The following is a 27,574-nucleotide window of genomic DNA, read 5'->3' on the forward strand; positions in this document are numbered from 1 at the left end:
TTTGCAAGAAAATTATAACATTCAAATTCAATAGAAACCCAATCTTTATTTACTACAAGTAGATAAGATTTATTTAAAGACTAATCTAATAATTTATCCAAACTTTATCTATTTACCTGCCTCTTAATAACAAAAATACAATTTTAAATGATAAAAGGACATAAGAAATTACTTCCTATTAATCCAAACAATTCCACTCATATGTACTCCAATGGATAAATTAGATGTAAGGACCTTCCCTGTGGCATAGCCATTTGAAGACCGAGGGGGGCCTAGGCCCCCCAAAATTTTTCAAAAAAATATAATTTTTTTTTTGAAAATATCCTAAGTAATTTGAAAATTTTTAAATAACTATATTATTTTAGCCCCCTACACTTGATAATATACATATATATTTAAGAGAGTTTAAATAAAATACAATCCATAAATACATATGTCAACAAAATACAATAATTACCACCGTGCACCCTTGGTGCGGTGATCACTCCACAAGTAAAAGGTGCTTGTGGGGTGTGGGGGGCAAGGGCCGGAGTTCAAGTTTTCAGGAAGGAGCTTCACACACATATGCACTTAGGTTAGATTAGAGTAGAAATTCTATCTTGTAAAAAAAAAAAAAAAACCTAAGTACAGTTTTTTGTAGTGGTAAAAAGATTGAAAAGTCATCAATATTTGATGACTTTAGATCACTTAAAGAGCGTAGGTTATAGTTTTGAAAAAAGATGTTTAATTAACTTTTATGTTTTTTTTTTTTTAATTTTATGTTTTATTTATTTTATGTTTTGTGACTTTGCCCATTTCATAGTTGATTAAAGATATTAAATAGTTTTGTCAATCTTGTCTCATGATTGTTTAATTTTAATTGATACACTTTTGTTTATAGCACATATTGAGTTATGAAATATTGTACATTACTATTTTATATTTCATACACACAAACACAAAAAAAAAAAAAAAAAAAATTATATGAGCACCCCAAAAATAAATTCTTGGCTTCGCCACTCCAACATGAGGTCTGAAAATTTGCTTTGTAATCTATTTAAGCTGAACAGAATTTGGTACACTGGAGAGAATGGAAATTCACAAGGGGACTCATTCAACATTATTAAGGGCTTTCTTTACATCTCCAAAAAATGGGCTTTCTTTACAACCTTAAAATTTTTAGTGATGGATTTATTGGATTTCAGAACATAATAGTTAATACTCCTTGATGAAAATTTCAATGCCACGTCTAAGACTTTCAAGCTCAGGGGTAACGGCAACATGTGTGAAAATGTTCCATGTAAGTTTATCAGGATACTCAAAAAGGGCCTCGAATAGCATGAGCTGCTTGATGTTGCCATCTCAAAACTGCAAGTGAGAGAGTGAAAGAGGCAACCATCTCAACTACAAATTTTGCTTGGTGCATTGAACTAATAACTGGCATTGACTCGAGCTATTTGAAGTGATCCCAGGAAAAAAAAAATGGGATTCTATGGTATCAAATTTCAAAGGTCTTTCTAAATAGGTGAAAGGTCTTTCAAAAGAAAAAAAAAAATGATCACGGCAATTATTTCTTTTGACTTATTTCTGCTATCAAGGCAGTTATTTCATCTTCCTAAAAAAAAAAAGGCAATTATTTCATTTGATTAAAAAATCATTTTAAATTGAGAAATGCTATATTCACAGTATTTTTACAACACATTTACAACAAATTATAAGTGGTAAGTTATTATTTGTTTTAATTTGATTCCACAATTTAAATTACTTTTTTACCCATATGTAACAACCAATAACCTGCCACTTAGGATTTTGTTGCGAAAGTATTGTAAAAATGTTGTGAACATAGTGTTTCTCTTATAAATTAGACAATTGTAAAAGTATAAGAAAAATATTATGTCCATAATATTTTCACCACAAATCACATGTATTGTTATGGATTGTTATTGGTGGACAAATAGTAATTTTAGTAGTAGGTCTCTAATTATGACCAATAATAACTTCATACCTATGATTTGTTGTGAAACTATAGTAAAAATATTGTGAACATAGAATTTCTCAAGAAACTAGACTAGCCATGTGCGGTATAGTTTTTATAGCTTTACTTCTTAAACTTTTTTATTTTATTTTTTGGGTGAAGTTGCTTTAATTTATAATCCCAAATCAAGGATTTGTCATAACTATGACTCTATGAGAAGATCACAAATATATGAGATCAAATATGATTAGTGGCAGAACTAGAAAATTTCTTCAGGGGGCCAAGCTAAATATATTAAAAATAAATCCAAAAAATAACCTTTTAACAAATGCAATTTTCTTACATATATCAAATTATATATATATATATATATATATATATATATAATATTAATAAATACTAAAAGATTTTTAACTCCGAATTAGCATGAGATCAACATTTAATATTTCTTCTAAAAGGATAAAATTTCAGATCTCTAATTTTTAAATTAAAAATAAAAAATAAAGTTTTTATTAAAAAAATTTACTTATATATTTCTAAGATATATTATCATGGTATAAGATTAATTATTAGAGGAAAAAAATAGTGTATGAATAATATACAAAATTTTCCATTTTTATCAAATACATTAAATACATTTTGAATTAATGAGTTATTAATATTGCAAGAGCAATTAGAGGAAACAAAAATGAAGCATTAATTATCTAAATAAACGAGTTACATGTTTTTAGTAAAAATCTAGGGGGCTATCATTTAAATTTATATCTAAAGATAATTTTTTTTACTAAAAATATAAGAAGAATGAGAGATTTTTGAAAAGTCAAGCCCCCGTAGCATAATCACCAAGAAGTAACCATATTTGCTGAACATTTAATGCTAGTTTTGATTCATAATCTCAATTCTAATGGTCTTTCTTTCGAGTTAGAAAAATATATAGCTTTTACAGTAAAAGATCAAGGCAATTAATTTGTTTGATTCAAAAATCACTATAAATTAGACAAGGTCCTATAACATTACATTCAGAAAAAAGTAGAGAAACTAATTTCATCAAAAAGTTTTTAGCCATGGCTACTTTCATAAAATTTCTTTGTGTACTTTTCGTCCTTAGTTTCGTTGGCAAAGGTAAAGGATTCTATCAATGCATACAATCTTGAAAGGCATTTCTTTCGTTTAAACAAAAAGATGATATTATATGAAAAGAAACATTTTGTTTTATAATATGAAGGCATATGAACGATTCTTGTATTTTGAATGTTTTTGGATGTAAGGATTTTTAGTTTCAGTGTTCATGTTCTTGTTGTTCATGCTTTTGAATTTGATTTAGTATCTCTAATTTGTTTATGTTTCTTTAATTGTAGGAAATTGTCAATGCACCCTAAGCCAAGTAACCATCAAACAATCTAAAACTGGAGAAGTAGTGCAACAAAAGCCAGTGTGGAGTGTGACAATCAACAATGGCTGCCCATGTTCCCAATCAAATTTGAAATTGTCCTGCAATGGTTTTCAGACAGTGAAACCTGTTGACCCTTCGATATTGTCTAAGTCAGGCAACGAATGTCTAGTTAACAATGGTGTCCCTGTTGCACCATCTTCTTCACTTAGCTTCACCTATGCTTGGGACACTTCATTTTCATTCCAGCCACTTTCTTCCCAAATCAATTGTTCTTAAGGAGGTTTCCCAAAGTGCCTGAAGTTTTTGGTAGACTCATTTAAATTAGATGATTTTTCATCTAAATAAGAGCTTTATAGTTGTACTCTATTTCAATTATGTTGTCTACGTTAATAATAATATCATGGGCAACATAAAATTTTGATTTGACTGAATTTCATCATTCTGCCATTCCATCTCCATTCCAGCTCAACAGCCGCATCCAAACATTAATAAATTATTTTTCCTGTTTAATTTTGCTTATGAACAGAAGAAATCTCAACTTCTAGTAATTTACATGCCCATCTAACTAGGAAGCAGAGCATTCATGGATTCTAACATGCAGAATAATAGTGGGAAAATATTCTATGTTTCCTTTGACCTCTTAAGGAAAATAGGAATGATCCCGTAGCACAACGTCATATAAGAAAATCTTTTATATAGTCCGAAAAAGTATTATATGAAAGTTGGGATAGAGATATCTTCTTTCCATATGCAAACATAAATTTCAAAGTAAAATTACAAAGATGCCATAATATTTTAGGCCCTGTTTGGGAGTTGAGTTCTAACACACATTTTCACATTTTAAACGATATTATACACATTTTCACATATATTTTTACTCACAGGCATGTCAAAAACACTCAAACAAAATTACTCAAACTCCTCTACAAAACGGGCCCTTAATATTAGCAGTATCCTTATCACTTAGCCCCACCCGCTACCCCTAGGCGCTATTTGACAAAAGCTTCACTTGCTAGTAGCAAGACATGACCCAAACTCTCCATTTGACCGGATCCTAATAAGTAATAACTCCCAACTTCCTCATGCTTCTGCACCAAAATAAAGAAAACAAAGCAATCAATCGAACTTATAATACATAGACAAAAATGATAAACAAACATGTTGAACACATGCTTGACATTACAACCTTTCCTCAAATCTAAATATGTTGGCTTTCATTTTAGGGGGTACAAAATTAGAATTTAGAACTTAGAAAGTACTGAAATTGTGAGGAGTTCAAATACCGTGTAAATAAAGGGGTCTTGTCGCCCTCCTTTTCCTGATCTTTTCACTTCCTCATTGCCTAACAACCTGCGGTCAATTGCCACGAAAATATAGTCACAGTTTGCTCTCTTTAGTCTATAATCACATTTTTCTAGAAGCAAATGATAGTGTCCACTCCAAAGAGTAGTGAAAATAATATTCCAAAGAGGATTTTCCTTGACCAATACTTGGAGTCTCCAATCATGGTCACATTTCTAAGCAACCAATGATCTTCAAATTGGACAATACTTATTCACCAAATGTAAACTATTAAGGATAGCAGTTTACCTCATACAAAAAAAAAAAAAAAATGTATAGCGGTTTATAGCTTGAAGTAGTCTCTTTTTTTTCACAAATGCGTGTGATTGAAAAGAAATGTGGACCATAGATAGGTTCTTTGGAAAATCACAAATACATGTGGTTGAAATGATATTTTGATCATAGATAGTTTCCCTGCAAAAATGACCACCATACCTCCAATGCGAAACTTCTCCCAATAACAATAATTTTCAGCATGTTTTGTTATTCATCATCAAGCCATAGAAATAGATGGCTTTGCAAGAAAATTATAACATTCAAATTCAATAGAAACCCAATCTTTATTTACTACAAGTAGATAAGATTTATTTAAAGACTAATCTAATAATTTATCCAAACTTTATCTATTTACCCGCCTCTTAATAACAAAATACAATTTTAAATGATAAAAGGACATAAGAAATTACTTCCTATTAATCCAAACAATTCCACTCATATGTACTCCAATGGATAAATTAGATGTAAGGACCTTCCCAGTGGCATAGCCATTTGAAGACCAAGGGGAGGGCCTAAAATTTTTCAAAAAAATATAATTTTTTTTTTGAAAATATCCTAAGTAATTTGAAAATAACTATATTATTTTAGCCCCCTACACTTGATAATATACATATATATTTAAGAGAGTTTAAATAAAATACAATCCATAAATACATATGTCAACAAAATGCAATAATTACCACTGTGCATCTTTGGTGCGGTGGTCACTCCACAAGTATAAAGGTGCTTGTGGGGTGTGGGGGGGAAGGACTGAAGTTCAAGTTTCCAAAAATGAGCTTCACACACATATACACTTAGATTAAGCTAGAGTAGAAATTCTATCTTGTTAAAAAAAAAAAAAAAAAACCTAGGTCCAGTTTTTTGTAGTGGTAGAAAGATTGAAAAGTCATCAATACTTGATGACTTTAGATCTCTTAAAGAGCGTAGGTTATAGTTTTGAAAAAAAACGTTTAATTAAATTTTTTTATTTTATGTTTTGTGACTTTGCCCATTTCATAGTTGATTAAAGATATTACATAGTTTTGTCAATCTTGTCTCATTATTGTTTAATTTTAATTAATACATTTTTGTTTATAACACATATTGAGTTATGAAGTATTGTACATTACTATTTTATATTTCATACACACAAACACAAACACAAAAAAAAAAAAAAAAATTATATGGGCCCCCAAAAATAAATTCTTGGCTCCAACATGAGGTCTGAAAATTTGCTTTGTAATATATTTAAGCTGAACAGAATTTGGTATACTGGAGAGAATGGAAATTCACAAGAGGACTCATTCAACATTATTAAGGGCTTTCTTTACATCTCGAAAAAAAGGGGCTTTCTTTACAACCTTATAATTTTCAGTGATGGCTTTATTGGATTTCAGAACATAATAGTTAATACTCCTTGATGAAAATTTCAATGCCATGTCTAAGACTTTCAAACTCAGGGGTAACGGCAACATGTGTGAAAATGTTCCATATAAGTTTATCAGGATACTCAAAAAGGGCCTCGAATAGCATGAGCTGCTTGACGTTGCCATCTCAAAACTGCAAGTGAGAAAGTGAAAGAGGCAACCATCTCAACTACAAATTTTGCTTGGTGCATTGAACTAATAACTGGCATTGACTCGAGCTATTTGAAGTGATCCCAGGAAAAAAAAAAAGGGATTCTATGGTATCAAATTTCAAAGGTCTTTCTAAATGGGTGAAAGTTCTTTCAAAAGAAAAGAAAAAAAAATGATCACGGCAATTATTTCTTTTGACTTATTTCTGCTATCAAGGCAATTATTTCATCTTCCTAAAAAAAAAAAAAGGCAATTATTTCATTTGATTAAAAAATCATTTTAAATTGAGAAATGCTATATTCACAGTATTTTTACAACACATTTACAACAAATTATTAGTAGTAAGTTATTATTTGTTTTAATTTGATTCTACAATTTAAATTACTTTTTTACCCATATGTAACAACCAATAACCTGCCACTTAAGATTTTGTTGCAAAAGTATTGTAAAAATGTTGTGAACATAGTGTTTCTCTTATAAATTAAACAATTGTAAAAGTATAAGAAAAGTGTTATGTCCATAATATTTTCACCACAAATCACAAGTAATGTATTGTTATGGATTGTTATTGGTGGACAAATAGTAATTTTAGTAGTAGGTCTCTAATTATGACCAATAATAATTTAATACCTATGATTTGTTGTGAAAATGTAGTAAAAATATTGTGAACGTAGAATTTCTCAAGAAACTAGACTAGCCATGTGCGGTATAGTTTTTATAGCTTTACTTCTTAAACTTTTTTTTTTTTGGGTGAAGTTGCTTTAATTTATAATCCCAAATCAAGGATTTGTCATAACTATGACTCTATGAGAAGATCACAAGTATATGAGATCAAATATAATTAGTGGCAGAACTAGAAAATTTCTTCAGGGGGCCAAGCTAAATATATTAAAAATAAATCCAAAAAATAACCATTTAACAAATGCAATTTTCTTACATAGATCAAATTATATATATAATATTAATAAATACTAAAAGATTTTTAACTTCGAATTAGCATGAGATAACATTTAATATTTCTTCTAAAAGGATAAAATTTCAGATCTCTAATTTTTAAATTAAAAATTAAAATTTTTTTTTATTAAAAACAATTTACTTATATATTTCTAAGATATATTATCATGGTATAAGATTAATTATTAGAGGAAAAAAATAGTGTATTAATAATATACAAAATTTTCCATTTTTATCAAATAAATTAAATACATTTTGAATTAATGAGTTATTAATATTGCAAGAGCAATTAGAGGAAACAAAAACGAAGCATTAATTATCTAAATAAACGAGTTACATGTTTTTAGTAAAAATCTAGGGGGCTATCATTTAAATTTATATCTAAAGATAATTTTTTTTACCAAAAATATAAGAGGAATGAGAGATTTTTGAAAAGTCAAGCCCCCATAGCATAATCACCGAGAAGTAACCATATTTGCTGAACATTTAATGCTAGTTTTGATTCATAATCTCAATTCTAATGGTCTTTCTAAATAGGAAAATATATAGCTTTTACAGTAAAAGATCAAGGCAATTCATTTGTTTGATTAAAAAATCACTATAAATTAGACAAGGTCCTATAACATTACATTTAGAAAAAAGTAGAGAAACTAATTTCATCAAAAAAGTTTTTAGCAATGGCTACTTTCATAAAATTTCTTTGTGTACTTTTCGTCCTCAGTTTCATTGGCAAAGGTAAAGGATTCTATCAATGCATACAATCTTGAAAGGCATTTCTTTCGTTTAAACAAAAAGATGATATTATATGAAAAGGAACATTATGTTTTATAATATGAAGGCATATGAACGATTCTTGTATTTTGAATGTTTTTGGATGTAAGTTTTAGTGTTCATGTTCTTGTTGTTCATGCTTCTGAATTTGATTTAGTATTTCTAATTTGTTTATGTTTCTTTAATTGTAGGAAATTGTCAATGCACCCTAAGCCAAGTAACCGTCAAACAATCTAAAACTGGAGAAGTAGTGCAACAAAAGCCAGTGTGGAGTGTGACAATCAACAATGGCTGCCCATGTTCCCAATCAAATTTGAAATTGTCCTGCAATGGTTTTCAGACAGTGAAACCTGTTGACCCTTCGGTATTGTCTAAGTCAGGCAACGAATGTCTAGTTAACAATGGTGTCCCAGTTGCACCATCTTCTTCACTTAGCTTCACCTATGCTTGGGACACTTCATTTTCATTCCAGCCACTTTCTTCCCAAATCAATTGTTCTTAAGGAGGTTTCCCAAAGTGCCTGATGTGTTTGGTAGACTCATTTAAATTAGATGATTTTTCATCTAAATAAGAGCTTTATTGTTGTACTCTATATCAATTAGGTTGTCTACGTTAATAATAATATCATGAGCAGCATAAAATTTTGATTTGACTGAATTTCATCATTCTGCCATTCCATCTCCATTTCAGCTCAACAGCCGCATCCAAACATTAATAAATTTTTTTTCCTGTTTAATTTTGCTTATGAACAGAAGAAATCTCAACTTCTAGTAATTTACATGCCCATCTAACTCGGAAGCAGAGCATTCAAGGATTCTAACATGCAAAATAATAGTGGGAAAATATTCTATGTTTCCTTTGACCTCTTAAGGAAAATAGGAATGATCCCGTAGCACAACGTCATATAAGAAAATCTTTTATATAGTCCGAAAAAGTATTATATGAAAGTTGGGATAGAGATATCTTCTTTCCATATACAGACATAAATTTCAAAGTAAAATTACAGAGATGCCATAATATTTTAGGCTTTGTTTGGTAGCTGAGTTCTAATACATATTTTCATATTTTAAACAATATTACACATATTTTTACACAAATTTTCACCCATAGGCATGTCAAAAACACTCAAATAAAATTACTCAAACTCCTCTACAAAACGGGCTCTTAATATTAGCAGTATCCTTATCACTTAGCCCCACCCGCTACCCCTAGGCACTATTTGACAAAAGCTTCACTAGCTAGTAGCAAGACATGACCCAAACTCTCCATTTGACCGGATCCTAATAAGTAATAACTCCCAACTTCCTCATGCTTCTGCACCAAAATAAAGAAAACAAAGCAATCAATCGAACTTATATTACATAGACAAAAATGATAAACAAACATGTTGAACACATGCTTGACATTACAACCTTTCCTCAAATCTAAATATGTTGGCTTTCATTTTAGGGGGTACAAAATTAGAATTTAGAACTTAGAAAGTACTAAAATTGTGAGGAGTTCAAATACCGTGTAAATAAAGGGGTCTTGTCGCCCTCCTTTTCCAAATCTTTTCACTTCCTCCTTGCCTAACAACCTGCGGTCAATTGCCACGAAAATATAGTCACAGTTAGCTCTCTTTAGTCTATAATCACATTTTTCTAGACACAAAATTGTTCACAATCGTTTTCACATGATATTAAAAGCCATTGTCATTTGATAGGATAACCCTAATATACTAATCTATCATGGTGATGAATTGTGGAGCCTAAAGTCATAGCAAGTCATCACAATGTATGAGGTAACATTGAAGCAAAAAGTGAACAAATAAAAAGCAACTCTTTTTGATTATGAGCAGTTGAACAGCACACACGATTGAAGTATTCATTTTTCGCGAAGCAAATGATAGTGTCCACTCCAAAGAGTAGTGAAAATAATATTCCAAAGAGGATTTTCCTTGACCAATACATGGAGTCTCCAATCATGGTCACATTTCTAAGCAACCAATGATCTTCAAATTGGACAATACTTATTCACCAAATTTAAACTATTAAGGATAGCAGTTTACCTCATACCAAAAAAAAAAAAAAAATGTATTGCGGTTTATAGCTTGAAGTAGTCTCTTTTTTTTTTCTTTTTCTTTTTTCACAAATGCGTGTGATTGAAAAGAAATGTGGACCATAGATAGGTTCTTTGGAATATCACAAATACATGTGGTTGAAATGATATTTTGATCATAGATAGTTTCCCTGCAAAAATGACCACCATTCCTCCAATGCGAAACTTCTCCCAATAACAATATTTTTCAGCATGTTTTGTTATTCATCATCAAGCCATAGAAATAGATGGCTTTGCAAGAAAATTATAACATTCAAATTCAATAGAAACCCAATCTTTAATTACTATAAGTAGATAAGATTTATTTAAAGACTAATCTAATAATTCATCCAAACTTTATCTATTTACCTGCCTCTTAATAACAAAAATACAATTTTAAATGATAAAAAGACATAAGAAATAACTTCCTATTAATCTAAACAATTCCACTCATATGTACTCCAATGGATAAATTAGATGTAAGGACCTTCCCCAGTGGCGTAGCCACTTGAAGACCGAGGGGGCGTAGGCCCCCCAAAATTTTTCAAAAAAAAAAAAAAATCTTTTGAAAATATCCTAAATAATTTGAAAATTTTTAAATAACTTTATTATTTTAGCCCCACACCTAAAAATATACATACATATTTAAGAGAGTTTAAATAAAATACAATCTATAAATATATATGTTAACAAAATATAATAATTAAACATTTAACATCTTTAAAATAAACACATAGGTATTTTAACCATTATCTTCACAAGGTTACAAACGATCTCATCTTCACTTTTCTACTGTGTATATAAAGCCAAGAGCTTCCTAAGATGCGATTTTATTGAGGCTAGTCTAGGAAGTCAGCCGTCCTTTGCATGGAGAAGTCTATGGGCAGCCCAAGAAATGGTTAAAAGGGGCATAAGGTGGCAGGTGGGTGATGGAGAAAATATTCAGATATGGAAGGACAAGTGGCTGCAAAACCCAAGCACTTATAGGGTGGTCACACCTGAATGTACGAGCCTACAAGGTGGTAGGGTGTGCGACTTGATTGATAGGGACTGAATGGAGTGGATGGAGGGCCTTATTTGCCAAAACTTTCTCCCCAAGGATGTCGAAGCCATTCTAAGTATCCTGCTGAGTGCACATGAAGGGAGGGATTGTGTGATATGGACGGGTAACAAAAATGGGAAGTTCACTGTAAGGAGTGCATATAAACTGGCCCAAGACATGCATTCTGGTGGAGGTATGCCTGAAAGCTCAGACCCTACGGCTTTAAAGCAATTGTAGGCGCCTATGGAATATGAACGTGACAAACAAGATCAAACATTTTGCCTGGAAAGCCTGCAAAAATATTCTAGTCACCAAAGAGAACCTAAGGAAAAGAAACATTACTCAGGACTGCATCTGTGAAGCATGTGGGAAAGCGCTTGAATCCACTTGCCACATATTTTGGCTCTGTGATAAGGTCAAAGAAATTTGGTCTTCAAGCAAGTTGGTAATTCCGTTTGAGATTAGCCCAGTGTGGCAGTTTATGGACGTGATGTGGCAGTTACAAAGGTGGACAGAATCTTACCCGGGCTTGGTGGAGCGTGCTATAGCAATATGCTGGGAATATGGAAGGATAGAAATACTGTTAGACACGGTGGAAAGCGCAGAGATGGCCGAGCAATTGTGAGAAGCTCGTTAAGGGTGTTGGATGATTTTCAGACTGCGAATGAGCGTCCACTGGCCCCTCCAAAACAGCGTCCAGATGTGATAAAATGGAGTCCTCCACAGCCGGGTCAATACAAAGTGAATGTGGATGGAGCCATTTTTGCCAAACGGAAGCAGGTGGGTATTGGTGTGCTAATACGTGATTCAGCTAGGTAAGGTGATTGCTGCTCTCATTCGAAAGTTGGCTCTTCCTTTCGGGGCTTTGGAGATAGAAGCTAAGGCAATGGAAATTGAGGTGCAGTTCGCTCTGGATGTTGTTGTAAGGGATGTAACATTGGAGGGAGACTCTATGTGTATCCACAACGCGCTTCAAGGACTAGGAGACTACGACTTCAGTGCAAAATATAATTGCAGGAACTATCCACAGTGCACAGGCTTTTAGAACTATTGCTTTTTCCCATACAAAAAGGCAGGCAAATGGGCTTGCCCACTTGTTGGCTCAATATGCAGCTAATATTGAAAATTACGTTGCACGGCGAGAGGAGTGTTCTAGCCACGTAGAGTTTGTATGTATTCATGATGTTTCCTCTATTACAAATAATGAATAAAAGTAAAATCTTCTCATTAAATAAAAAAAAAAAAAAACAATTACCTCCACAAAAAAGGAAAAAAAATTATAATTTTCATCCAACACATTTAAGACTTATTTGTATATAGCAGTAGAAAAATTGAAAAGTCATCAATACTTTATGGCTTTAAATCTCTTAAAGAGCATATGTTACAGTTTTGAAAAAAGATGTTTAACTTTTATATTATTTTATGTTTTGTGACTTTTGTGAGGATACATCCCAATTAATCGGATTTATCCGCTTTGGGGAGCCAGTCCCTCACGGTTTATCGGCTCAAGCGACATAGGAGCGTACGGATCTTCACCCTCTGGGGGCTTTACACCGCAGTCTCACATCGGCAAGAGTTCCCTCCCACACATGGTTTATAAGCTTCTGGAGCGACCATGTGTGTACCATTATTAACATGGCCCTTTTAATGTGAGGATACTTCCCCAATTAATCGGATTTATCCGCTTTGGGGAGCCAGTCCCTCACGGTTTATCGGCTCAAGCGACATAGGAGCGTACGGATCTTCACCCTCTGGGGGCTTTACACCGCAGTCCCACATCGGCAAGAGTTCCCTCCCACACATGGTTTATAAGCTTCTGGGGAAGTATCCTCACATTAAAAGGAAGCGGATAAATCCGATTAATTGGGGAAGTATCCTCACAACTTTGCCCATAGTTGATTAAAGATATTAAATCGTTTTGTCAATCTTGTCTGATGATTATTTAATTTTAATTAATACACTTTTGTTTATAGCACATATTGAGTTATAAAGTATTGTACATTACTATTTTACATTTTATACAAAAAAAAAAAAAAATTATATGGCCCCAAAAAAAAAAATTCCTTGCTCCGCCACTCCAACATGAGGTCTAAAAATTTGCTTTGTAATATATTTAAGCTGAACAGAATTTTGTATACTGGAGAGAATGGAAATTCACAAGAGGACTCATTCAACACTATTAAGGGCTTTCTTTACATCTTGAAAAAAAAAAGGGGCTTTCTTTACAACCTTAAAATATTCAGTGATGGCTTTATTGGATTTCAGAACATAATAGTTAATACTTCTTGGTGAAAATTTCAATGCCATGTCTAAGACTTTCAAGCTCAGCGGTTACGGCAACATGTGTGAAAATGTTCCATATAAGGTTATCAGGATACTTAAAAAAGGGCCTTGAATAGCATGAGCTGCTTGATGTTGCCATCTCAAAACTGCAAGGGAGAGAGTGAAAGAGGCAACCATCTCAACTACAAATTTTGCTTGGTGCATTGAACTAATAACTGGCATTAATTGACTCGAGCTATTTGAAGTGATCCCAGAAAAAAAAAAAGGGATTCTTGGTATCAAATTTCAAAGGTCTTTCTAAATAGGTGAAAGGTCTTTCAAAAGAAAAAAAAAATGATCACGGCAATTATTTCTTTTGACTTATTTCTGCTATCAAGGCAATTATTTCATCTTCCTAAAAAAAAAAAAAGGCAATTATTTCATTTGATTAAAAAATCATTATAAATTGAGAAATGCTATGTTCACAGTATTTTTACAATACATTTACAACAAATTATAAGTGGTAAATTATTATTTGTTTTAATTTGATTCCATAATTTAAATTATTTTTTTACCCATACGTAATAACCAATAACTTGCCACTTAGGATTTTGTTGCGAAAGTATTGTGAAAATGTTGTAGACATAGTGTTTCTCTTATAAATTAGACAATTGTAAAAGTATAAGAAAAATGTTATGTCCACAATATTTTCACTACAAATCATAAGTAACATATTGTTACGGATTGTTATTAGTGGACAAACAGTAATTTTAGTAGTAGATCTCTAATTATGACCAATAACAACTTAATACTTATGATTTATTGTGAAAATATAATAAAAATATTGTGACTATAGAACTTCTCAAGAAACTAGACTAGCCGCGTGTAGTATAGTTTTTATAGCTTTACTTCTTAAACTTTTTTTTTTTTTGGTGAAGTTGCTTTAATTTATAATCCCAAATCACGGATTTGTCATAACTATGACTCTATGAGAAGATCACCAAATATATGAGATCAAATATGATTAGTGGCAGAGCTAGCAAATTTCTTTGCAAGCTAAATATATTAAAAAAAAATCCAAAAAATAACCATTTAACAAATGCAATTTTCTTACATAGATCAAATTATATATATAATATTAATAAATACAAAAAGATTTTTAACTTCGAATTAGCATGAGATCACATTTAATATTTCTTCTAAAAGGATAAAATTTCAGATATCTAATTTTTAAATTAAAAATTAAAAAAATAAATTTTTTATTAAAAACAATTTACTTATATATTTCTAAGATATATTATCATGGAGAAAATTCTTAGGTACTCCTGGAATATAGTGAAATGGTACTCCCTCCTTCCACATTCATGATGGACATCACCATAAATTTAATAAGCAGACCACACTATGAATGTGAGAGTAAGAAGGACCATTCTCGGTACTCCAAGAGTACCTAAGAATTACTCTTATCATGGTATAAGACTAATTATTAGAGGAAAAAAATAGTGTATTAATAATATACAAAATTTTCCATTTTTATCAAATACATTAAATACATTTTGAAGGTGCTACATCCACAACATTTTTACAACGTTTTTACAACAAATCATAGATGGTTAGTTGTTATTGGTTCAAATTTGAACCTAACACTAAGATTACTTTTTTGCCTTAACAGTAACAACCAGTAACAATCTGTCATTTATGATTTGTTGTAAAAATATTGTGGACATATCATTTCTCTTAATATTGCAAGAGCAATTAGAGGAAACAAAAACGAAGCATTAATTATCTAAATAAACGAGTTACATGTTTTTAGTAAAAATCTAGGGGGCTATCATTTAAATTTATATCTAAAGATAATTTTTTTACCAAAAATATAAGAGGAATGAGAGATTTTTGAAAAGTGAAGTCCCCATAGCATAGTCACCAAGAAGTAACCATATTTGCTTAACATTTAATGCTAGTTTTGATTCATAATCTCAATTCTAATGGTCTTTCTAAATAGGAAAATATATAGCTTTTAAAGGAAAAGATCAAAGCAATTAATTTGTTTGATTAAAAAATCACTATAAATTAGATGAGGTCCTTTACCATTACATTCAGAAAAAAGTAGAGAAACTAATTTCATCAAAAAAGTTTTTAGCAATGGCTACTTTCATTAAATTTCTTTGTGTACTTTTCGTCCTCAGTTTCGTTGGCAAAGGTAAAGGATTCTATCAATGCATACAATCCTGAAGGGCATTTCTTTCGTTTAAACAAAAAGATGATATTATATGAAAAGGAACATTTTGTTTTATAATATGAAGGCATATGAACGATTCTTGTATTTTGAATATTTTTGGATGTAAGGTTTGTCAGTTTCAGTGTTCATGTTCATGTTGTTCATGCTTCTGAATTTGATTTAGTATTTCTAATTTGTTTATGTTTCTTTAATTGTAGGAAATTGTCAATGCACCCTAAGCCAAGTAACCATCAAACAATCTAAAACTGGAGAAGTTGTGCAACAAAAGCCAGTGTGGAGTGTAACAATCAACAATGGCTGCCCATGTTCCCAATCAGATTTGAAATTGTCCTGCAATGGTTTTCAGACAGTGAAACCTGTTGACCCTTCGGTCTTGTCTCAGTCTGGCAATGAATGCCTTGTTAACAATGGTTTGCCAGTTCAGCCATCTTCTTCAGTTAGGTTCACCTATGCTTGGGACACTTCATTTTCATTCCAGCCACTTTCTTCCCAAATCAATTGTTCTTAAGGAGGTTTCTCAAAGTGCCTGATGTTTTTCGTAGATTCATTTAAATTAGATGGTTTTTCATCTAAATAAGAGCTTTATTGTTGTACTCGATTTCAATTATGTTGTCTACGTTAATAATAATATCATGGGCAGCATAAAATTTTGATTTTCAAACCTTCATTTGAATTGCAGCATGTCGTCCATGCTCTTTTATATAGCATTGCCTCTCCTTTAAATTTTTGATTTCAAGTTGCACATGGTGTAATCAATTTTTCTTAAGGATGTTTCCCAAAGTACCTGATGTTTTTGGTTAATTCATTTAAATTAGATGATTTTTCATCCAAAAAAGAGCTTTATTGTTGTACTCGATTTCAATTATGTGGTCTATGTTGATAATAATATCGTGGGCAGCATAAAATTTTGATTTTCAAATCTACATTTGAATTGCAGCATGTCGTTCATGCTCTTTTATATAGCATTGCCTCTCTTTTAAGTTTTTGTGTTGTAGCAAATGCTTTTGCAATTTGAAAATCACTTGAATTTTAATACAATACTTTTTTCAACAAATTAAATGAATATTTTCCATTAAAAAATTAACTCGTCTCTTTTACCCAATATGTCAAATAGGTTCAAAATACAATACTTAACTATATATATATATATATATATATATATATATATATATATATATATATATATATATATATATATATGGGTTGATTTCAAGTTGCACCTAGTGTAAATTTTAAGTAATATTACACTATTTAATAACTTGTTATTAAATTCACCACCGCACACCCTTGGTGCAATGGTCACTCCACAGGTATAAATGCTTGTGGAGTGTGGGGGTAAGGGCCGAGATTCAAGTCTCCAGGAGAGAGCTCCACACACATATATACTTAGATTATGTTAGAGTATAAATTCTATCTTGTATAAAAAAAAAAAAAAAAAACTTGTTGTTAAATTCATATTTTGAAAATTCAACTATTGAATTAAATGTTCTATATGTTCTTAACATGCATGACAATTTTCAAGTCAATCGAATGCAATTTACCATTTGATCTATAAAGTCATATTCTTTGTATTATTTTAAGCTACAAAAACATAAATTTAAACAATTAATTGATAACATAGCTATTGGTTTTTGATCATTTTTATTTTTTGTAAGTATAGAGAATATACAAAGATAATATAATCCAGTGGTAGATTTATTAAAATTCACATCTAATTAAAAAATATTGGATGATGTAAAATTAGTTAAAGTTACACTATGTATAATTTGAACCTCTCTCTCTCTCTCTCTCTCTCTCTCTATATATATATATATATATATATATATATATGTATGTATGTATGTATGTATGTATGTATAAAGTAGCTATTTTTTCCTTTTCCTATATAATGGTAAGTGGTTCTGATAAATTTTATTAAAATTTGAATGGTAAGTAAATAAAACTATTTATTGTGGAATATAAATAAATAATAAAAATTAAAGAAACTATTAAAATCTTTGCTTAGATAGGTTGTATGTTTAGGATTCGCTTATTTTGCTAAAATTGAAATTTTTTTGCTAAAAGTACTATAGATAAAGGTAAAAGTTAGCTGAAATAGTACTGTGAGACCCATAAATAGTACCAAAAGTATAGTGAGACCCATAAATAATAGTAACAATAAGTTGAATAGTAAAATAAATTGGTTTTTTAATTTAGAGCCAAATGCACACAGAAGGTTAAATAGATATACATTCATTTACAACTTTGCTTTGGTAAAAAACTAAAGAGTGAAATATGATGGCAATTAAAAGCAAATGAGATAGTACTCATAGTAGGCTAAATGAACTTAACCACCGCACACCTTTGGTGCGATGGTCACTCCACAAGCACTTATACTTAAGGAGTGTGAGAGACAAGGGCCGTGATTTAAGTCTATAGGAGGGAGTTTCGCACATATATACACTTAGATTAGGTTAGAGTAGAATTTTATCTTGTATCAAAAAAAAAAAAAAAAAAAGAAGTAAGAGTTCTCTTATTTATTGAGGACTAGAAATAAAAAAAATTAATAAGTCATTAAAATCTTAACTTAGTTAGAAGGTAAAATGAGATAAATTTATTAAAAGCTTTGCTTAGGTGAAAACTATCTCTTTAGAGCTTATGATGTTCTTGGTAGATTCACTTTACATGATTTGTAGTCATCGTCAAAATAAGAGCTTGAATTTTATTTGTATGGGATTTTAATTATGTGATCAATATATAATATATATCGTTGGATAGCACTGAATTTTACCACGGTCATGTTCCTTCATAGCATTTATGTCTCTCCTTTCCTTTTTTGTATTGCAGCAAGCGTGTGAGTGTTTTTTTTTGGCTGGGGTCTTAAGTAGCAATGTATGGGATGGAAAAGTGCGTTGGGCCAATAACACTTAGATCTTGGGTTTGAGTATCCTTAATTCTCACTAGAGAGCGCGATAATGCCAATCTCTATCTATGTTGCCCACGGCGTGTAAGGATTGCCACCCTCTTCTCCTGAGCATTGTTAAAATATGAATTTTTTTTGTAAATTTATGGCACTGTGAAAAACATTTAAGTATATGAGGAGAGCAACAAATTGTTGTGTAGTCAAGCTACATATAGTACCCAAATTAGACTGTGATGTGGCCTACTTGTCCACGTAGGGGGTGTGGTTAACGTGACAGAAAAAACATGCCATTATATTTTTTATTACAAAAAAAAGCTATTTTCGATTCTTATTAGTTTTTTTTTTTTTAAATTTTTTAGAAAGGTTCTTATATTAATAATGACGAGTCCAAAAGGATGCTACCAATTTTGGTTCCTGTTGTCCCAAAAAATGATGTCATTTTGGATTTTCCAATAACCGAAAACTAGATTGCAACTTGTACTTATGCATAGAAACATAGGGTGAGTTTGGTTGGGCTTTTTGGAAAAGTGCATAAAGAAAAAGTTGAGTTTTTAAAAAGTACATAATGAAAAAGTGATTTTTCAAAAAGCTGAGTGTTTGGTAAAAGCTGTTAAAAAGTGCTTTTTAAAAAAGCTGAGTGTTTGACTAACATTTATAAAAGTTGCAGTTTAAGAGATAAATTACCAAAAAGGACAATGTATATATAAGGGAGTTTATTTCATACTTAAATCAACTACTTCATATACTTAAATCAATTTTTCTCTTTCTAAAAAAATTATTTTTTTTCTCATCAATATTAGCTAATAATAACTTACCACTTAAGATTTATTGTGAAAGTATTGTGAAAATATTGTAATAAAAATTGATACTGATTTTAATTTGAACATACTATTAAAAAAAAAATTTCTATAAAAATTATTTTTTTCTCACCAATATTAGCTAATAATAACTTACCACTTAAGATTTATTGTGAAAATATTGTGATAAAAATTAATACCGATTAAAATTTGAATGAACTATTAAAATTATTTTTTTCCCTTTCTATAAAAATTATTTTTTTCTCACCAATATTAGCTAATAATAACTTACCACTTAAGATTTATTGTGAAAATATTGTGATAAAAATTAATACCGATTAAAATTTGAGTGAACTATTAAAATTATTTTTTTCTCTTTCTATAAAAATTATTTTTTTCTCACCAATATTATCTAATAATAACTTACCACTTAAGATTTATTGTGAAAATATTGTGATAAAAATTAATACTGATTAAAATTTGAACGTACTATTAAAATTATTTTTTTCTCTTTCTATAAAAATTATTTTTTTCTCATCAATATTTACTAATAATAATTTACCACTTAAAATTTATTGTGAAAATATTATGAAAATATTGTAACAACATTCCCTTCTTTTTCTTTCCTTTTTCTTTGCATCTTTTTTTCTCCTCCACACGTTACTGCATTTCCTACTTTTTCCCTTTTTTTTTTTCTTTTTTTTTTCCCACTCTCTTTTTTTTCTCCTCCACCCACGTATAGCTCCTTTCCTTTATTTCCTTCTTTCCTCACTTTTCCCAGCCACTTCTCCCATTCTCTAGAGCATTCCACAGAGCTCTCCTACCCGGGCTACTTCCTCTTGTTTTTTTTTTTTTCTTCTTCTTCTTCTTCTTCTTCTTCTGCAAGAACTCATTCGTCCACAGAGGTACTACATCTCTTTTTTCATCTTTTTTCTTTATTTCCTTATTTCGTATTTCCTCCTTTGTTCTTTTTTTTTTCACACTCCATAGAAGATGATGATGAAGAAGATGAAGATGATTGAAACATAAGGATTTTTGGGTTTGATTTTGAGTTGATTTTTTTTGAGTTGATTTTGGGTTTGATTTTGGATTTTGAGTTGATTTTTTTTTTTTGTGGATTTTGGGTTTGATTTTGAGTTGGGTTTGGGATGGGTTTTCTAATGGGATTTGAGTTTATTTTAAGTTGTTTTGTGTTGATCAGATTAGAGAAATAAATTAAAAAAAAAAAAAAACAGAGGAAGAGATAGAGGCGTGAGTGAGCTTGATGAGAGGTGTTGAAGAAGACGAAGAAAGGAGAATTTGGTAATTGCCTAAGATTGTTCAACGGATACATTAGAACGCGCACTGGCTTTTGGCAAAATGGACTTCCAGAGCTCCATAAGGGATTGCGCGTTTTATGCCTTGGTTCAAAACGCAACTTTTGAAAAAAGTTGCGTTTTGTGCTGAACCAAACACACATAAAGGACTGACTTTTTGAAAAAGTGGCGTTTTGGGCTCAAAACGTTGAACCAAACGGGCACATAGTCATAGGTGGCGTTTGGATTCCACTGAAGCTGCGTCTGCGTTTTCAGTTTTTTTTTTTTTCATCAGCCGCAGTTGTTGACCCAATCTTTTGTGAACAGTGCATTCGTGCACTGTTCACAGATCCACAAATTTCACTTTTCAGCAACTTTTTCATTAAAAATGAGTCCCGCGGTACTATTCACACATTTTAAAATTATTTTGCTACAGTGTTTTCAATTTTCAGTTTTCAGCAATAAATTCTATCCAAACGGACCCATAAAAACAAAAGAATTGAAGATTATTTTTTTTTATATTTATTCAGATTTTGTTAATTATAATTTATTATTAGTTGAATAAATTTTGTAAATATTGATATTGTTAATCAAATTCAAGTGGAACTCCAAGGTGTGGCAAAGGGATCAAAATTGGAAGGTGGGGGTGGGAGGAAGAGGTTGAAAATCAGAGCGAGGGACAATCTCCTCCTTGCTCTACTGTTGCGTTAGGGACGATCACTTATCACATACATGAATATTCTAGTTACGTCCTGTGCTATTGTGACTATCAAATTATCAATAAAAAATTTAAATATAGATTTATTGGGGTGTTTTTCCATTTTAGATATTAGGAAATTGTCAAAATAGCAGAAAGGACATAACAATTGGTCTACTTTGTTTTGGTAGCATGTAGTAAAGCCCAGTTCCCATCCTTACGAGTAGATACAAGCTCACAAAAAATAAGAAGCAAATCAAAAAAACCCACAAACAAATCATAAGCAAATCAAACAGAACCCACAGAGGCATAGATAAACCTAGACAATCCAATCAATATTTTGTGATTTAGATTTACAATTGGTGGAAGAGACAAATAGAGACGTTGAAGAGGACAAGATGAGTCGAGAGAGACAAACCTGAGCACTGGGAGCAATGGTGGCTTCAGTTTTAGCTTGAAGAAGAACGTAGAAGAGATTGTTTCTTTGAAGAAGAACGTGAGAGGATTTGAAATCAAGGGATTTGGATGCCTCAAATCCTGGATATGGAAAGGATTTGGATTTGGGCCCCTCAAATCCAAATCAAAGGGATCCAAATAGGATGCCAACAATTAGATTTAGTGATTTACCCAAGAACATCAACGATGAAGGTTGGAAAGACGAGACGGTGAAAGAGAAGAACCTGCTTCATATCAGATGCAATGTGAGAGAGAAGAAGAACCGTATGTTTTTTCTATTTTTGGTTTTATAGGTTAACCCGACTAATCGGTAACTAATATTCTATTCAAATTATACAAATGATTAAGATTAAAACAAGTAAATTAATGGCTGAAATTCATGTTGGTACAGTACCCCAAAAAAAAAAGAGGAAGTACAAGAGAATGACCCTTTATCTAATCATTATCGATTTACCTAATTCCTAATAACAAAAATACCATTTTAAATGGTAAGAAAGCTAAACGACATTCCCTCCTCAATTATACCCTTGTCCTCATGGGTAACTTTTTTGGAAGGGTCTCTCTCTCTCTCTTAACAATCTTCAAGTTTCTCTTCTTTTTATTGACAAACTTGTGTTTCTCCTCCAAAATGATAACAAACTAAAGAAAGCATTTCCTTTTCTCAAATATATTTGAAATTCAATAATTTTTCCATCTGACAAATTACATCAGTAGGATTTTTTTTATCGCCATTAAAGTGGAGCAAATTAAACTAAGCTAGCTTCGAGTTGAATATGTTGAATGAACTACTTGGTTTTTACTAGTTTGGCCATTAAGATATCCTGATTCTTTTAGATTGTGCAAATCTTCAACTCGATCACAACTTTGGCTACCTGCAAGTTGATTACATCTTGATTTGTTTCAGCCACATAAATCTTCAACTTGAATATTACTTACACTATTCGCAAGTTGATCATGGTGAGTGAAAGAGGCAACTCAAAACTGCAAGTAGCCAAAGTTGTATTTTTTTTTTTTTTTTGATTAGAAATCTGGAAAGAACTTCATTAGACCGAAACATGATACAAATTTGTTACATCTTTGAGCACTTGGTCAGCAATAATGGGAGGAGTATCTTCTACCCATATTTTACAATCCTTAATAGATTTGGCCATCCTAGCCATCACATGAGCTGCTACATTTCCTTTTCTGCTAACATCCACCATGAATGTAATCTAAAAGCTAAGTTGCTATATTGAAGTGCATGAAAAAATATTAGCAAACACGAAAGCAGAGCAATTATATTGCTCATGAATGCTAAATTATATGAACAGTTCAGGATTTAATTGATATGAAATATTTAATTGACATAAATAAGCATTTGACTACTTAATTTTCCACTAGATGGCATACAGAGATACCTTGATTCATACTAACATATATTGTGCATTTAAGAGAGAAAAGAAAAGAAGATAGCCATTTAGAGCACAATTTGAAAATTTTAGGAATATGCAACCATTAGATTTTGGGAGGCGTAATTCATGGGAAACACCCAAAACACTTCCGTAGACATTTAAAACAAAGTAAACCATTTTCTAGGTTGTGCCATATGCAACTCTGAAACTATATTATGAATTTAATCTCGATAAATGAGAATCCTTGAGAACCACCACTAAGTTTCACATAACCCTCTCTTGCTTGATAAGCAAAATATAAGAAGGGAATAAAATCCATGACATGCAAAAAATAGACCATGCCAATCATAGATACATTTTTTTGTGAAAAATCCAAAAAGAATAATTTTTTAATAACATGTGATATTGCAAACATTTTCTCTCGCCAAATGCCATTTGAGCATCAAAGGAAAGAATGTTGCTCACATCAAGTTAGACCCAATAAGATTGACTAGGGAAGAAGAATACAAGTGCACACAGAAGCACGTAGCATGTCTTCCATAATATTCATGGCCCAACGCGATTGACCTGCTCGACCATGTGCATTGATAAGAGCATTGTAAGTCTCAGCATCAGGCTTGCACCTAGCAAGAAAGGAAATGATATGTCACCACAGCTGTCAGGAATGGTATCCTTATAACACTCTTAACCTACAAATTATCAAATTGACAACATAAGCAGAACTAACATAGAGAATCATGAAATAATATTGTCTCATTATTAGACAATTTAGTAATTGTAAGACGCTTGGACCAGATTGCTACAAATGCATAAGCATAAGCTCAAAAGTATACTATCTGGTTTTCAATTTCTTCATTAAGTTTAGAAATTATACGCTGCATGCATTAGATATTTGATTTTCTTTCCTGTCAATTTGACCCAATTCAATCACAAGTCATCAAGCAAACCAGTTATTTGGTCCAAGAAGCAAACTTTGCCTTAAATCTATTGGAAATAAGAGAAGGACTAGTGACAATTCATAATTAACACAGCCTAATTACCATTTACCAAGAGGAATTTCTTTTCTGACCAATCTGCTTCCTACTGTAATAGGATAATCTGAGAAAATACATAAGATGCATAAACAAAAGGCATACCTCCACTCTTGCATCTCAAAAAACAAACCACGTGCTTGATCTGTCCGATTATGCCTAGCATGTAATCTGATCATCATATTATAAATATCATTCCGAGGACAATAGTTCTTTTGATTTTTCATCCACTGGAAAACTTGAATGCTATGTTCAATAGAACCCCTCTGTTATCTCCTATAACAAGCAAAAAACAATACTTTTCAATATCTTGTGTAAGCGCCATGCAGAAATGTATTGATATTCACACCAATTTTTATTATTATTATTTTTCAATTAGTAAGTTGCATATGCACCCAATAGTTCTTTAACCCTCACCCTCTTTCCGTTATTATGGGAAGAGAGAGTGCCATTTTGAGGTAGAGGCCAAGTTTTTCATTTTACCCCAAGTACAATACTTTTTTGCCTACAACGTCTACAACAACACCAAGCCTTTAGGGTCAGCTATGGATCCTCAACAAACTAATTAGGCCAGCCCCACGTTTTATGGGACGCGATAACTTGTATTTACAATAGATTCAATCATAATAAAGTTACTAAATTTTATGCTGGCCATCAACCTACCAAAACCCTTCTCCTTTTTTCAGGTGTGGGACTGACTCTAAACAAAATATATGACACTGAGCATAGGCACGGGCAGAGTTTTGCCTTAACTCCCATAATCAAAATGACACTATTTCAATCAACTATTAATCATCAGTTGGTATTTCGATTATATTTCACATTAGTTGGCACATCATGGGCATAGAAATCCATTTCACAAAAAAACCCACCTCAAATTCTCGAAATCTAATTCAATTAGCGTATTCAACTGAGCTAATTAGAAATACAAAATTAACAAAATTGGGCAAAAGTAAATAACTCTAGCAGATTCATTCATAATAAAGCTACTAAATTTAAGTTGGCACAGCATGAGCATAGAAATCCGTTTCACATAAAACCCACCTCAAATTTATCAAATTGAACCAATTTTGGTATCCAACTAAGCAAATGAGCAATACAAAATGAAGTAAAAACTTGATTGTTTCGAATACCCTGATAGGAAGTGGGAAATTCTTTCTGGCAAAGCGGCCAATCCAGCGATTCAACACGCCCTCAATGTCGTCATGAGGGCGGAGTCTGAGGATTTCATGGACCACTTCCGACAAAGTCCAGTCCCTCTGGAAGCGGTTGGCCTCGACTCGGAGGCGGTAGCGTCTTTGAATATCGGCTTTCCTGAGGCCGGTGAGGTGCGGGGAGACTTCGTGCTTGCCCTCGTCATAGTCCACGCTCACTTGCTTGTTTTCTTCGAAGGCGGAGTTGTTCTTGCAGAGGATTTTGGTTTTGGGTCGAGTTGGACTGAGTTTGAGTTTAAGGTTAAGGTTAAGGTTCAAGGTTATGGTGTTGGTATTGGTTCCCATTGCTCATTTGCCGAAGAGAAGCAGAGAGAGATAGAGAGAGAGAGAGAGAGAGTGTGTGTGTGCGCCACTGTGTTAGTGGAGTGGATAATAGATTCTGAACTGAAATTTTATTGATGAGTTTTTGAACTGAAATTTTATTTTACATATTACATGCATATTTAAAGACTCCAAAAAATACTTATTATTTTAAGTAAAATTATTTCTAAACATATCCTAAATTATACAATACCGTAATAGTAATAACAAAAATAAATTAGGCTCATAATGTGGAAGCTTAGTGGCCCGCTTATAATCAAAATTAATTTTTATCATGGGTTAATATAATTCACAATGAGAGATTTGAACAAGAAACAGACTATTCTATATTTTGCAAAAATATGCTTTGAACTTTATTACCATGATCTTTTTTGTTACATTATTCATTATGTGTTTCGCTCTTCTCTTTTGTTTCACTACTCAGATTTTTTCTAAGATCCTCTCTTTGTCTGTCTTAATTCCTTTTATAATCTCCCTTCTCTGTCTTCTTCATCCTTATCTTTAGCTTGGTTCTCCTTATTTTCTTCTCTAGCATGTGCTATAGTAGGTGTTGTCCTTGCATGGTTAGGCAACTTTCTATCCCATTAGGCTCATCTTTTTTTGAGGTTATGATGAACAAAAGACTTTGGGCCTTTTTGTTTTATTATGATAAGTTATTTATTGCATTAAATGCAATTGTGTCAGGTGGGTTGTTGTGGATTTATCAGGAAGATTTAGAGGACATTCTCGGATACTTTGTGTATACCTCAGTGGGATGCCTTTGATAGCTTGAAACATGAATTGGTGTGGATAGTGTAGTCAACAGGCCTTCACCTCGAATGGTTCAAGTGATCTACTCGTACTCGAACAAAAGGTGATGGATCCTGTTAGGTCAGTTTCCGAGGTTCAAGATCTTTGGGGCATTTCTAATGACTTTTTCTTTCACCTTTTTCCTGTGATCGCATGTGCCTCCATAGTTGGGCCCCTTATCTCGAAATGATATGTTATGGGCCTGTTTCGATCAAAGGCCCAATGCTTTCTTGGGTTTTAAGTGCTACTTCCCTACACATAATATTAATTGTTGTGCTTGGATCACAAGCACCTCACAAATGGACAAAATCATGCATAAGAGCAAACGGTTTTCTTATAAGGAAACCAACCTCCTAAAAGTTACAGCTTAGCACCTACATGCTAAGTGCGTGAATTGTCCATTGCGTGGGCTCTGATATCAATAGTTATGAGCACAAATTTTTCTTCTTGTTAACTACTTTGAGGAAAACAAGGCCTTCAAGTTCGATGATGAAATGTACTATGTTAAGGGAATCCATACCTCCAATGCGAAACTTCTCCCAATAACAATAATTTTCAGCATGTTTTGTTATTCATCATCAAGCCATAGAAATAGATGGCTTTGCAAGAAAATTATAACATTCAAATTCAATAGAAACCCAATCTTTATTTACTACAAGTAGATAAGATTTATTTAAAGACTAATCTAATAATTTATCCAAACTTTATCTATTTACCTGCCTCTTAATAACAAAAATACAATTTTAAATGATAAAAGGACATAAGAACTTACTTCCTATTAATCCAAACAATTCCACTCATATGTACTCCAATGGAT

The 27,574-nt window shown here is 31.8% G+C and overlaps 4 protein-coding genes across 4 annotated transcripts; 3 read left to right on the plus strand and 1 right to left on the minus strand.

The window, feature by feature from the left end:
* Positions 1-3,018: 3,018 nt before the first annotated feature.
* On the plus strand, positions 3,019-3,623 carry LOC142609290 (uncharacterized protein At1g05835-like). Its single transcript, XM_075780867.1, has 2 exons — positions 3,019-3,076; positions 3,313-3,623. The coding sequence occupies exons 1-2, from the start codon at positions 3,019-3,021 to the stop codon at positions 3,621-3,623; spliced, it is 369 nt and encodes a 122-aa protein (XP_075636982.1).
* Positions 3,624-8,151: 4,528 nt separating this feature from the next.
* LOC142609291 (uncharacterized protein At1g05835-like) lies at positions 8,152-8,747 on the plus strand. Its single transcript, XM_075780868.1, has 2 exons — positions 8,152-8,209; positions 8,437-8,747. The coding sequence occupies exons 1-2, from the start codon at positions 8,152-8,154 to the stop codon at positions 8,745-8,747; spliced, it is 369 nt and encodes a 122-aa protein (XP_075636983.1).
* Positions 8,748-15,767: 7,020 nt separating this feature from the next.
* LOC142609292 (uncharacterized protein At1g05835-like) lies at positions 15,768-16,372 on the plus strand. Its single transcript, XM_075780869.1, has 2 exons — positions 15,768-15,825; positions 16,062-16,372. The coding sequence occupies exons 1-2, from the start codon at positions 15,768-15,770 to the stop codon at positions 16,370-16,372; spliced, it is 369 nt and encodes a 122-aa protein (XP_075636984.1).
* A 7,236-nt stretch (positions 16,373-23,608) lies between these two features.
* LOC142608574 (pentatricopeptide repeat-containing protein At2g41720-like) lies at positions 23,609-26,001 on the minus strand. The gene is made up of 3 exons (XM_075780265.1): positions 25,567-26,001; positions 24,539-24,709; positions 23,609-24,025 (listed from the first exon to the last, which is right to left on the minus strand). The coding sequence occupies exons 1-2, from the start codon at positions 25,930-25,932 to the stop codon at positions 24,686-24,688; spliced, it is 390 nt and encodes a 129-aa protein (XP_075636380.1). The 5' UTR covers positions 25,933-26,001; the 3' UTR covers positions 23,609-24,025; positions 24,539-24,685.
* Positions 26,002-27,574: the final 1,573 nt, after the last annotated feature.

The sequence above is a fragment of the Castanea sativa genome, chromosome 9 (assembly GCF_040712315.1).
Source record: "Castanea sativa cultivar Marrone di Chiusa Pesio chromosome 9, ASM4071231v1".
Taxonomy (NCBI): Eukaryota; Viridiplantae; Streptophyta; class Magnoliopsida; order Fagales; family Fagaceae; genus Castanea; species Castanea sativa.

Bases quoted from the DNA above. Each gene is read 5' to 3' on its own strand.
- LOC142608574 (XM_075780265.1), bottom strand. From the start codon at position 25,932: ATGGGAACCAATACCAACACCATAACCTTGAACCTTAACCTTAACCTT. The intron at 24,710-25,566 runs GTATTCGAAACA...TGCTTGTTATAG, and splicing joins ATTTCCCACTTCCTATCAGG to GAGATAACAGAGGGGTTCTA.
- LOC142609291 (XM_075780868.1), top strand. From the start codon at position 8,152: ATGGCTACTTTCATAAAATTTCTTTGTGTACTTTTCGTCCTCAGTTTC. The intron at 8,210-8,436 runs GTAAAGGATTCT...CTTTAATTGTAG, and splicing joins CCTCAGTTTCATTGGCAAAG to GAAATTGTCAATGCACCCTA.
- LOC142609292 (XM_075780869.1), top strand. From the start codon at position 15,768: ATGGCTACTTTCATTAAATTTCTTTGTGTACTTTTCGTCCTCAGTTTC. The intron at 15,826-16,061 runs GTAAAGGATTCT...CTTTAATTGTAG, and splicing joins CCTCAGTTTCGTTGGCAAAG to GAAATTGTCAATGCACCCTA.
- LOC142609290 (XM_075780867.1), top strand. From the start codon at position 3,019: ATGGCTACTTTCATAAAATTTCTTTGTGTACTTTTCGTCCTTAGTTTC. The intron at 3,077-3,312 runs GTAAAGGATTCT...CTTTAATTGTAG, and splicing joins CCTTAGTTTCGTTGGCAAAG to GAAATTGTCAATGCACCCTA.